This window comes from Ammospiza nelsoni, chromosome 6 (genome assembly GCF_027579445.1).
Source record: "Ammospiza nelsoni isolate bAmmNel1 chromosome 6, bAmmNel1.pri, whole genome shotgun sequence".
Lineage (NCBI taxonomy): Eukaryota > Metazoa > Chordata > Aves > Passeriformes > Passerellidae > Ammospiza > Ammospiza nelsoni.
This window is the reverse complement of record NC_080638.1, coordinates 27,853,504-27,867,119: the sequence shown is the minus strand read 5'-3', so window position 1 is coordinate 27,867,119 and position 13,616 is coordinate 27,853,504. Positions and strand designations below refer to the sequence as shown.

General features: G+C 39.7%; 1 protein-coding gene across 1 annotated transcript in view; it reads right to left on the bottom strand.

Annotated features, from left to right (window-relative positions):
* Positions 1 to 1,606: 1,606 nt before the first annotated feature.
* MGA (MAX dimerization protein MGA) overlaps positions 1,607 to 13,616 on the bottom strand; it is a 58,701-nt gene continuing 46,691 nt past the window's right edge. Inside the window, exons 20-26 of the mRNA XM_059475449.1 lie at positions 12,756 to 12,807; positions 10,908 to 11,090; positions 10,087 to 10,198; positions 8,868 to 9,101; positions 8,056 to 8,232; positions 7,481 to 7,633; positions 1,607 to 6,511 (exon numbers count right to left, since the gene is read on the bottom strand). Coding sequence (XP_059331432.1) covers positions 5,211 to 6,511; positions 7,481 to 7,633; positions 8,056 to 8,232; positions 8,868 to 9,101; positions 10,087 to 10,198; positions 10,908 to 11,090; positions 12,756 to 12,807 — 2,212 coding nt within the window. The 3' untranslated portion in view covers positions 1,607 to 5,210. The remainder of the gene's footprint in view (positions 6,512 to 7,480; positions 7,634 to 8,055; positions 8,233 to 8,867; positions 9,102 to 10,086; positions 10,199 to 10,907; positions 11,091 to 12,755; positions 12,808 to 13,616) is intronic.

The following is a 13,616-nucleotide window of genomic DNA, read 5'->3' as shown; positions in this document are numbered from 1 at the left end:
TCAGAAAAGACCCAGACAAGCGGAGACTAAATCCTTCTAGGGGTAGAACTCTATTAAGAGAATGAAGACAAGGACACCTCCAGAAGAGCTCTCACCTGGTCAGACACCTCCAAATCCCAGGAGACACAAGATGAACAACTAAAGTGCGAGCTGAAGCACCACAAACTCCAAATGAACAGGAACAGCCAAGAGCACTGTGGTGTAACAATGCCTTCTTGGTGTGTAGCAGCAGTTTAAAGTGCAAATAGATGAGGCACTGAGCTCAAGTGACAACAAATGGCATTAAAATTCCTCCACTACCATGACCCCAAATGACAGTTATTTAGATTACATTTGCTGCCAGTTATGGACAAACTGGTCCTGCACAATTTTGGATTGCATTTATGGACTCCAATCTGGCTGTAGCATCAGTTACTGCACAGGCTCCCTGTAACTCTGTATTGTCAACAGAGTTTATTTGTACCACCATCTGCATCTCCAAGAACACAATGAATATGCTGGAAAACACCGATCCTCAGCACAGATTGTTGGACTCTATTAGAAAGTTCTTTCCATTGCAAAGCTGACTGGATATACTTCATGCTTACACTTCTTTCTATTCCAAGAAGTAACTTTAGCCCTTAAAATAAGGAGTAATAGGATGAGACCTTGCTGAAGGGTTTGAGAAATTTCAGAAAATAAGTTGACTGTGTCAACCGTTTATATTAATTCATTCCTGTAAGGTCTGATGTTCCTCTTTAAATAAAAATAAATTCTGTGACATGTCTTCTCCAGTCAATTGCTTACCCTCACTTGCAGCTGTTCTCCTCATTGTATTTTCTTTTCTCAGGTCTGTAAGACTAACTTCTCATTTGTAGAAATGTACTACATAATGAAGAAAAAAATACCACCAAAAAAAGAGGAAAAAAACCAAACAAAACCAAACAACCAGCCAACCAAGAAAACAACACAAAAAGCCCCCCAACCAACCACCCACCAAACAAATAACCCAAATAAAAGAATCCCTACACCAACACTTTCAAATGTTATCTTTCAATCCCTGCATGTGGAAGCCATAGATGGCTACTTGTTATGGGCATTTTATCTATTTCTTTTAAAAAAGCATCTCTCCTCTGACACTTCACTTAAAGGCAGATCTGCAAACCAGTTCCCACTAGGACAGCCTTCGTGTTCAACTTCTCTAAAGGAAACAGATACAAAGGGTTGGGGTAAGGAATCTAAGCTTTTCCATGGACTTAATCTCTCAGCTCTCAGGTTTTTTTTTCTTTTTGTGCCACAGCCAAATGTTAACCCCCTTGGCTTCTTGCTCAGGGTACATCTCACAGAAAAGAAAGTCGCTCTGGTGCATTCTCTGCACTCAGCAAGTCAAGATCCCCTATTAAAAGGGATGACATTTCCACATTTCCTGCATACTGCTAAGACTAAAGGGAGAAATCTCTGAGTTGTCTGATCACTAGAACCAAAACCCAATGTCTGAGCCACCAAGACTTGGGCCTCAGAGCATTCATGTACCACTTGCTCAGGTCCAATGCCACATGTCACCAACAGCCCACCACCACATCATTTCTGCTCCCCCTCTATCCCTGTAACAAACTTTCAGAGCCAGTTTCTAGTTGACCTTGATTGGTTTATTTTAGTTTTACACTTTGTCCCTCACATACAGTTAAGAGTCTTGTACTGTTAGATTTCTACAAAAATATCAATTCTCCAAAAGCAAAAAAGAGGGAAAGATATATTTTAATATATAAAAGGAAAAAAGCTAAATCTGACATTTCATTATATTCTTAAAAACATTCCAGTCTATTTACAGATGTGTAAAAAAACAAAATCTCCAGGTCTCTTGGTCAAGCAAGAGCGTGCGCCTTGCAGGGGTTTCCTTGTTTCTCCTGTTTTCCTGTTTCCAGAATCTTCTCATAAAGTGTTATGTTCTATGATTATTGCCTCAAAAAACAGCATATGTAATTTTTAAAATGTTTGGGAGCTTAAGGGAAGAGCAAAGAGTCAGCATTTAAATTCATAGCAAAATAATGTGCTGCAGACACAAGACAGTGAAACAAGCAAAACCCAAGAGCATTCAAACATGCTTTGTTGGCTGGTAGAACCCATCAAAGATCTTTCTCGGAACCACACCAAATGCCACCACCTTTTACAGCCATACTGGGGGGCTGTTCTTAGTTAATCTTCTAGTAACATTTAGGGATCAAAAGGTTTTGCTGTCATCTTGACATCATTGTATTTTTACTGCAGTAATTTTTTTTTCTGCCCAATGTCAAACAGTAAATTCACATACAGGAATTTTATACTCCCAGATAATAAACAGAACATCCTCAAAAGCACATTATTTTTTTTAGATCATGTGTGATCAGTTATCATGTTATAGCCTCTCTGTCTCACAGAAAACACACAATTCTGTGTGAAAATTAAAACTGGCTATTTAGAACCATAAAAAAAGTGAGGCACAGAAACAAGGCTTAGTGATTAGGAATTTAAAGTAGTCACAGCACAAGTCTTGCTGCTGTTTCTTGCACAGGAGGAATGAAATCTACTGGAAAAAAATTATTACAAGTTAAAACAATAAGCAACTTCAGCCTATTGGAAATACTCAGAACCAGATTCCCAGATAAATAAATTTGAGTCTGATGTAGTGCTAGTAAAATAATTTAGTTACTCCAGATTTCTACTAGTTTAAAATAAGGTTTAAATCCTTAAGAAGAAGAAACATTTGTTTCTACCAGTTTAAAATAAGGTTTAAATCCTTGAAAAAAAGCAACATTTCTTTCTACTAGTTTAAAATAAGGTTTAAATCCCTAATAAGAAGAAACATTTGTTTCTACAAGTTTAAAATAAGGTTTAAATCCTTAAAAAGAAGCAACATTTGTTTCTACTAGCTTAAAATAAGGTCAAAATCCTTAATGAGAAGCAGCATTTCTTTCTACTAGTTTAAAATAAGGTCAAAATCCTTAATAAGAATCAACATTTGTTTCTATTAGTTTAAAATAAGGTTAAAATCCTTAATGAGAAGCAGCATTTCTTTCTACTAATTCAAAATAAGGTTAATATCCTTAATGAGAAGCAGCATTTCTTTCTACTAATTTAAAATAAGGTTAAAATCATTAATAAGAAGCAACATTTGTCTAATTACTAACTGGGATTGTAAATCCCCTTTCCTAAGGCATTAAGTGACAACTGTAAAACCCTGCAGGACTCTCATAATGACCTAAACTCTCCTCTCCAAATCACTAATACCAGACTTGTATGAAATATTAGAATAGCAAATTTGCAAAAGGCAAAAGAGAGTTGTATGGAACTATTTTAAAACACACTGTTTAGAATGCCCAGATGAAAAATATTTTTTAATGTAGTCTCTGGAGTAACTTTACACACAATGAGCTTGAAGGGCTTCTCTCCTCTGTGACATAATATAAATAATAAAAATGCACAGAAAACACTGGAGATATGTTTATTCCCTGATGGATCTAATCTAGACATGGATCCAGAAGATGCAGCGTACTGGACAGGGCTATGGTTGTACAAACACTGCTCCCTCACTGTGGAAGAACATCAATTGCAACACCTGCACAACCTCTGTGCTGGAAGGATGAAATTCCTGGGTTACTGCATCACCAAAGATGGGCAATTTGGATGGCAGGGGGTAATCCCAGCTGCTGTTGCTGGAACAGTTAAGACATGGAATTACATTCCTAAACAAAAAACAAAATGCACCATCGAAATTCTGTATGATTTTCAATTTTCACGGCAATATTTTTTACCTTTTTCAAACAGTTAAGAAGCCCCCCAAGCGCACCGTAACTTATATTTACAAACTTGATAGGAAAAGATTGTGTATACTCATTAACAAATCATCTCTCCGAGGCTGAAAACTTGATTTGTCAAGAAAACTATGAAAACAGAAATTGTGTACAAAAATATAAATATCTTTACAGTCTGCAGGCCCCTCACAGTTCAACAGATGAACAGTGAAGAGCATCTACAGGTTATTGAGTAAGCAGTGGCAGAGAAGAATAAAAAATACATCTTGTGATTCAATACTGCCCTATTTCCCTGGTAATGAGCATTTTTGTTGACTTTTTTGCTATACACAGCTTGTGCAAATGCAGTGAGAAACCTCTGAGTTCCTTTCCTGAATTTATAAAGAAATGAAAGGTTTGGAAAGCTATACACATATTTTCATATTTACACTCACACGTACACCTCGCTCACTTGTGCCAGGCTACAAGACTCCTGAAAGCTTTCTGTGTTTTCACTAAGCAATACTTGGTATGAACATTCCCAGCCACCACACACATCTTGAAGAATGACAGAAGGAATGAAAATAGGACCTGGGAAAACACTCGAACTACTTCAGCAATGTATTTAAAGACGTAGCAATAGGGTGGCCACATTTTCTTTCAATCTGCAATTCTTCCTTATGGATGTCCTAAGCATCAGAGAGAAGAATTTGTGTGGGGGCAGGAGGTGAGAGTGAGGACAGTATTATTAAAGTTAACATACTGTCCTCCTTCTAATTACATTGGGAAATGTGTTTTTCTCTCCCAGCAGTGAGAGTTGTGTTTATTAAAATTTTCTGTGCATAAGCTCTTAAAAAGTCTCTGCTAGAGAACTATCTAGCACCAAAGAAAAAACCTTTTTACTTCAGCCCTCTGCAGTCTCAGATTTCCCTTCTGCCGCTCTAGGTATCAACTTTCAGAGTAACTACAACCTGATTCCTGCATATTTATCATATTCTGCAAATATTAAAAGCAAATATGAACAATGCCGTTTCTGCATAGATAATTTGCCTGGTACAAAACAGATAATCCTTTTTTTTTCCCCAACAAGACAGCTGCCTCCCTACTGGGGAGAGAAAAAAAATCTCCTTCAACAGCCTCAGTTTCTCAGTCCCTCGATAAACTATTCCTGTGAAGAACCCAATTTTGGAAGGATACCATGTGCCCAGCAATGGTTATAGATCATCTCTGTTGTCTTGAGAATGGGAAGGAGAACACCCAGAATACAACAGTGAGGTAAAAGTACATACACATGCCTAAAGTTTCCTAACACTTATTTACAATTTGGGGCCTGCCCCTCAGATGAACACAGTACTGATGCTATACAGAAAACAAGTGTTGCAGACAATGGAGGCTGCTGAACAATGACACTGGACACACTGCTCTAGATCTCTGTTCCAGTCTGATAAAAAACGTCTGCACTTATTTGCCTGCTGAACTTGAAGGCAAGGTCCCAGTAGTATTCAACTTTGCAACCAGAGGTGCTAATGGGGGCATTACTTTGTTATCCTGTCCTTCTTGAAGAGCTGAAGGTAAAGAATTTTTTACCCCACTAGGTGCCAGTTTTGCAACTATAGGTGCCAGTAAGGGCATCACTTTATTACTCTGCCCTTCTGAGTCTACTGGCAGACTTGCCACTTTTAAACCAAGTGGTGCTAGCTTCGGCATGGGCCTCCACGACTTGTCAGCATTACCAGCTTCTGGATTAGTCTTCATCTGCAAAATCGGTGGAGTCACATTAGTGGCATCTGACAAGGTTGTTACTGTTTTGCCATTCCCACCACTGGTTACAGACAGATTGGAAAGTGGATTCTTCATTTCAGTACCTATCACTATCTTTAAGACATCTGCCTCAGATGAAGGATCCCCAGAGTTCTTGTCCCCATCACTAAGGTCATCATCTTCCAGGTGCAGCAGAAGGGGGCTTAAAGAGCCACCACCTCCTGGAACTTCAGAAAGGTCCTTAAAACTGCCTCCCAAATGGCCAAACTGGAAGGAAGACCCATCTGCAGCGGAGAGATCATTGGCTGCTCCCCGACAAGCCTCTGCATCTTTATGAGAGAAATCTGAGCTGAGGGCACCAGGCAGCTCAGACATGGTTGAGGCATCATCGTTCAGCTGCTGGTTGAGGAAGGCGATTTCATTGAGCAGCGAAGTGAGGGTTTCATCGGTGTCATCACCCTCCTCAATGCTGCTCAGTATCTCACTTGTATCCAGGTCTGCTTCCTCCATTGCCGACGCTACTTTCCTCAATTCCATTTCTATCCTGGAATCTTTGATCTGCAGCTTGCGGAATGACAATTCTTTGGATTTTAATCTTTCCCCTCCAGAATCGCCATCTTTCCTCCTAGTTTGGCTTCCTACAAACTCACCAATGCAGAGCTTTTTGCTGAAGGACTCTGGAGATTCCTTTGTACATGATATGTTCCAGAGTTGTGGAAGGACATCTTTATTTTCAAAGAAAACTTTCTTTGGACCTGTGGTGTTTCCTCCATCTGCACCACTGTCTCCCAGACATGGTTTGGCTTTTTCTTCTGAAAGGACGTTGTCACTATTCATAGTTTCAAGGGGTGCTACAGCCAAGGATTGCTCAGAAGCTGGAGTACCTGCAGCTGCTGTTGCATCAGAATTTTTATTTCGGTTCAGGTTTAGATTCATGCCTGCTTCAGCAGCCAGTGATGTTACATTAACTATCTTTGGCATCATGAATGAATCTTCACTTTCTGCAAAACCACACAAAGCACCATCCATTAGGGTATGTGTTAACTGCAAGTAATTCTAAGTAAGTATAATTAGCTCACTTCCAGGGTTTTCTAAAGTAAACTGCAATTTAGACTGCTTACACAGCTCTGGTCAACTGAAGGTTTAACACACCAATAGCTTAATTTTCAACTTGTAGAACAAGAGCAAGCTCCAGTGCAACCACCTGCAATGCTTACAGTTCAGATGGTGATGCACAAGGCAAACATAATGAGAATTTTCCCTCTTACTGTTTTTTTATGCTTTGTTTTTATGATCACATCTTGCACTACTGTTTTTGTGCACTACAGAGACATTTCAGGGACTAAATGATTACCTATTTTCTGCCTCCTAGCCATTCCCTGTTAATAGCACTAAAATTTTTCCCAGTTCTACACCTGAAGTGAACTTTCCTTTTTCATTATGACCAAACAATTACAAGGAAGCAGAAAGTGAGTGGCTTGCTTTCAGCACAACAGATGGCAAGCAGAGCCCTGCTGGCAGGAACCACCCCACACCTAGATCCAATGGACAGCACGAGGTCCTGAGAAACAGCCCTCCCATGGGCAGCAGAGCTGGCACAGTGTGGGAAGGGGTTGTGCCACAGTCAGAGTCCGGATGTTACAGGCAAAGATTTTCAGTAGCCCCACCACCACTCTGAACTGAAGCTTCCCCAGGAGGATGCATTATACCACAGACACATTCCAGGATCTACTCTTCCTGACTTTCCTAAGGGCAAGCAGGCTCAGTGAGATGATGGAAAGTTAAAAAGCTCTAATCCATAATCTCCTAGAGGCCCCTCTAAACTGTTCAAAACATTTAATCATGATTTTCTTTGAATAACATTAACACCTACGATTACTCCCTAGTGAGAAAACAATTTACCTTCAGCTTTGCAAGGATAATGTTCCCTACATGCAAGCACAAAGATCCATGAAAAACAAAGAGTTTACCTGAATGGGGTTCTGTAGCTGATACCACTGTTGAGGTTGCTGGATCCTCAGCAACAGCTGACAGTGTAATAGGAATGGTAGAATTAGTAAGGATTCCTTTTACTTGGACAGGAACTGTTGATCCTGGCAGCTGAATCATCACAGAAGTAACACCTTATACAAGAAAAGGGAAACAGGGGATGAAGTGGAAACAAAAGCCTTTCAGATACTCAGATACAGTACTTTCAGATATTTCAGACACTCCTGGCTAAAAGGAGCAGTGCACTTCAAGGCAAGACTTCAATAACATCTTAAAGCAGTAAAAACAGAAATGCAGACTGGTTGTGTGATTAGGAATTCTCCTGTATGTTTCCCTAATTTCTGAATAGCAAAATTTTAACACATTTTACTAACCTGTTGATAAAGTGACAGTTTGAATTAGTGACATCTGATCTCTCTTACCAGAGTCAAGTTCTACCTCAGCCAAGTTGTAAAAAAAATCCAAATTATTAAAGCAAAATTTCATCACTTCATAAACTGCTCAGCACATCTACGAACAGTATTATATTGATTAACATCATCCCACATGATCCTACCTGGCTGTGTGGCCATGGTAGTACCACCCCCTCGAGGCTTTAATTCAGCCTGCAGCAGTGTGGAAGGAACAGCTGCCACCTGCCCTGGGACCAGGGGGCTCTTCAGCGTAAGCACCTGCCCCTGTGGAGTCATCACTACACTTGCAGCCGTGAGTGTGAGAGAGGCTGAGGAGTCCTCTGCAAGAAAAGAATTATGTAAAACACTCATTTATTCTGGCACAGCACCCTGCGAGCCAGCATTAGGTACAGCTCTGGAAGGAACTATTCTTTTGTTCCTTCCTACGTTTATGATGTGAAGGTCTCCACAAATGTTGAACACTTCTCTACAAAAAAACTCTCCAGTGCCTGACATTCAACTCTGCCATTGAATTTAAGAGCAAATTTCCATCCTTGTTGAGAGCTAGCATTTTGAGGAGGGAGGTTTTGAAGAGTCTGTTCTAGCAACCCCTGCATTCTAGGGGCTGAACTTTAGGTTTTGAGTCAGAAAAAGAACCACCTTTAACTCTTAGAAATTACTGCCAGATTGCAGTGAAACTCCCTGAGATTAAAGGACAGCTCAGTAAGAATTTACTTCCCATCATTCTGAGACTCTGAAGTCATGTCCACCTGAAGACCTCAGTTGTACTGGTCTCGTCCTTTCTGAAAGCAAGTGGTTTTTTCACCTATCATATGGACATTTCCCAGTCCTATGCACAATTCTGTTTCAGCAGTGAGGCTGCCTGCACAAGCCAGCTGGCATTTTGCCTTCCCACAGAGTGCAGCTTCAATGGCTGCTTCCCCTTGATGCAGGACATGCACCCCTTGTAGCCCACCTGTGGCCCGGACTCCTCTCCTGGCAAGTATCAATGGCTTGCCCCTTCTGTTTGTCATCGCTATCGGGGTTGGCTCTCTGGGGGCAGCAGAGGATCCTTCTTGCTGGGTGCTAGCAGTGGAGGGTGCAGCTGATTTCTGTGGCTCAGGTTCTTTCTTCTTTTTTTGTGCTTCTGTTGCTTTTTGTTTAGCATAAATATATTCCAGCTTCTTCAGGACAACCTCTTCTGTCTTTCCTACAGAAAAATTACCAGAGAGTCAGCCTACTTTCAAATTCTCTTCCCAAAACAAAAATGCTGAAGGTAGAACTAATAATGTGTTAAGCTGACATAATTCAATTTTACTCAAATGACATTTGAATGTAAACTCACATACAGTTTTACCATTGCCATGAAAATTCTAATGTTGGACAAACACACAGATTTCATAAATAATTTGTTTTCTGCATATACGCACAGTTTTACATGATCCAAGTTCAAGTTAAGCTAAAACTAGCTTGTTTTCTGCTTAGTGTTTATATTCTAACATCATGGTATATCATTAATTTGGTCTATATTTGTAAATGTAAATACAAAAGATTTAAGTATATTTCATTTCTACTTTATAGGTATTCCACTGTTTATAGTCCCAGACTGCAAGATTAGAATAATATTTTGTTTATTCACACATTTTGATACTGGTTGAAAATGTGTCACAGCTTTCCTATCCTTCCAAATGAGACAGAATATACAAGATATAATGTCTGGATAAGCAGCAGCTTAGAATCTACTTCAGTTTTGTTCTGTGTATAGAGCTGACACATTCTAGCCTGTAGGAGCACTGGTTCTTGGGAAAGCAGGACAAGGAGTCATTTGCAAAGCTCTGCAAGGAGTTGGACGTTTCAGTACTGACCAGAGACAGCTGTGTGTGACTGTGAAGGGCTGAGCAGAAAAGGCATTTCAGGAAGTGACCAGTGACAGAATGAAGTGACACTATCACCATCACCCCACCCTTCCAAAGGAATCCAAGCCTGTGGCTCCCAGCACAGAGAGCATTCACACTTCCTTTAGGCATGAAGGAAAACAAAAGCCATTTCTATCAGTACAACTTTGTTTGGCATCACATCTGAATTTTATGTGAACCAATGACACACCTGGATGCACTGATTACTCCACACATTCTCACTCCTAAAAGCCTTGTCTTTCATTATTACAGCTAGTTTGCATCCAAAACCAGTCTCACCTGAGAGCGTGGATACTTTTCGAATCAGACCATCCCGTTTGCGTGTCAGTAACGTCTTCTGTCCAATAAACTTATCTGCCTGATCTGTCAGTCCTTGGATTTCCTCAAAGGCCTAAAATAGTATCAGGGAACTGATTTATAAACCTGTGACACACGAAATAATAGTTTTCCTTCCCAGAAACCTTTACAAAATTTATTTTCAAACTTCTGTAATCCTGAGAAAATAGGATTGAGAGAAAGCATGTGAAGTACCATGAATGCCAGCTTTCCCTAAATGCTGGTTGAAGAGTGATAATCATCTTGTTTGTCCTTCCTCCAAAGGTCAGCAGTTTTTAAGAAAGACCCCAAACTTTTATCTTCCAGTTTCTAGGTACAGTTGATAAACACAATTCCATATCTACCATTCATGTTTCGTTTCCTGTCATTTACATCTTTACAATTAAGCTTCTAATGTCTGTAAACTGCCTAATGGAACACTATCTTCTCAAGCATTAAAAAAGTAATGGATTTAATGGATTAAGATATTTCCTTATGTTCACAGTAAACCACTAAAGAATTATGACATAACGTTCCACGATTCACAAAGAATACAAGGGGAGGGCAAATCCAAAATTATATGTTCATGTGATCAAGACTATGCTTTTAGGAGTATAGATTCTCAGATTCTTTCAGGTATTGTTTTGTTCTAGAGTGTCCTGCAGGGACGACAGAATTCCCCTCTACACTGGTACTCACCTGAAGAGTATAATTACTCTGAAGAGTATAATTACTCTGTCCAGAACAAATGATTCTCCTCCTCACTAAAGCTCCAAAATACCTACCTGCTTGAGAATGTAGCATTTGGAGACTTTGGGAAGGTTCAGCAGCCCCAAAACTTTCTTCAACTTGTCAAAGAGACCTCTCATTTCATTACGTCGCCGACGCTCATTTGCTGTGTGTGTCTGGCGGTAATGAGCAAAGGCTTCAGCCTGGGACTTCAGCTTTCTTTTCCAAGTCTGATGCTTCTGCAGGAGGAGCAACCAGATCGACCAGTTTAAGCAAAGAAGGCAATGTAATGGCAGACAATGTTCAAATGCATGTGAGATTTACAGCACTTCTACAGAGACCTGAAGATTCCACGTCATGCTATCCTGCTACTATGTCTTCCTGAAAGTTCAGAATCAGAAGGACACACAGTAAGAAATCAAATGCTGACCAAAGAAGTGACCAACATAATCACATCAACCCTAATGGAAAAGAGCATGAGTCCCTCCAGTTCATAAGCTTTTCTTTTTTGCAACACAAGGCTACTTAGATAAAATCACAGCATTACAACAAAATCACATATGTTTGAGCCAAGTATTTTTTGTTTGCTTGTCAAGAAAGTCTACTAATGCATTCAATAATTACATGAAATACAAGAGACTTGAATCTTTCCCTGGAGTTAAACTAGTTTGGTTTCCATTTTCTTTCATAGGTTCATTATGGGTTGGTGTCAAAGACACATTTTAAGTCAGAATGTGAAAGATGGCATTGACATTTATCACCCCAGGCATCCACCAACAAAGAGAATGTGGCCAAGTGCCTCTGGTTTTGAATTTGCTTAAGTTTCTAAAACAACTGCCAGACAATAAGCAAAATTACTGATCTCCACAGACTGAGAAGTTTGTTACGTCATCATTACTCTTTCAGGTTTTGTACAGCTATGCTATGTATTTAATGGGGAAGTAATTAACACCGTCTTTTAGATAATTTTAGGTCTGCTTTAAACACCAGAGTATCAGTGGAAAGATTCCTCAGATTCAGTGATACTATTTCTGAGCCTGCTGGACTAGAAGGAATCTGAAGATTTGTCTCCTGAAATCTGGCTCTTGAGAGCCATTTTGCTCTCACAGGCAGACTTGAGCACAGTACAGCTGCCACTGCTCGTGTGTTGGCCATGGGTTCCTGTCAAGGGAGGGCCTTACAACATAAATTCAAGGGCAGAGAGGAGGACACATGGAAAAGGTAAGGCAGACAGAGCATCCTGGACCTCATCCAGGGGTCTCAGGCAAAGGCACACGTCCCATCCTGCTCTAATAGCTAAGACATACACCAGGTTCCCACCACACCCAAAGCCCCACCCCACCACAGAAGGAAGCCCTAGAGCTGACGTCAAGTATATCACAGACAGTTATGGACAGAGAAACTGGCTTCAGAGCCACCCAAAAAAAAAGCTCAAGATTCTGAAGGACTGCAGTGAGTTTAGGTTTGAAAGGATTCTGTGACATCTTAACTTGCCTAAACATATATTCAAACTTCTAGTTTTAGAAATCATCTAGTGCTGTGCCTATATAATTCTACATACTGTCTTCTTCAACACATGACAATTTTGCTCATTTATTATTTTAAGTGTGCTGTAAAAATTATTCATGCCAAGGATACAAAACCTAAGCAAACACAGTCATAAATAAAAGGCAGATCTTCCTCCCATTGCCAAAGTTGAATCTGAAACCCACTGCCAGCACCAGCCCTTTTGCCTTAAGGATATCTGGACTGAGCAAATCCCTCCCCAGCACATTTGGTTTCTTGCATTTAATCACAAGTATCTGCAAGACAGATTCATCATATTAAGAGCTGCATGTGAGATGAAAATTTATCTTTAAAATGGAGGTGTGATACTAAAAGGAAAGAGGAGAGCAAACATATACCTTTGAATGTTTTTCTGATAATGTTTCATCCGAAGAATTAGGAGGATGGTATCTGGAAGAAAGGTAAAAAGTTTTTCCCAATGCTACTCATCTCATACACTCTATCCTCATTAACTACATTCCAACAGTCTAGAATTGCTCATTTTTATGCCTTGAAATTAACTTTTCTTGTGTAACTGCATAAAAGCAGGATACTGTTGAGTTTTCTCAAGAACGTGAACTCTTATCTCCAACATCATCATCCTGGAAATAACTGAGCTGTTCTGAAAGCTGTGAAATTATCTCAGAGTGCAAAAGACGAACTATTTCACTATATGCCAAAAGGAATAAATTCAGCTTGCGACTGTTAGCTGCATAAAGTATCTTTTTAAATTATGTTTTGGTTCTGTTTTTAATAAACACAGATGTAATATAGATGGCAGAGCAATCCCTCCCCCACCAAGAACCACCAATCAAAATCCTCAAATTTATTACTATCCTAATATATAATAACAGCAGCTTCCTCTTATCTCAGGAGCTGCAACAGAACAAAGAAAACACATTTGAAAATTATTTCTATGAAACATGACATCTGTTTTTCTCGCTTACTGAAAAACCTTCAAAATTTAAAGCAAAGTCACCACTTAAGGATAAAAGTTGAGCTGTTATCCTTAAAGGGGAAGAAAAAAGAGGTAACTATCTGGTACCAAACAGCACCAAACAGTTTTTTCAAAGTTTCAAAAAATAAACCTTCAAACAAAAAGACCGATAGATGCCACGTTCTCTTTTTGTTTGATGCATCTGAGAAACCGCTACGACTATCATTACATTCCTCAAGTAAGCAATGTTTTTATTTTGCCGTTGTCATTATAAGTGCAAGGG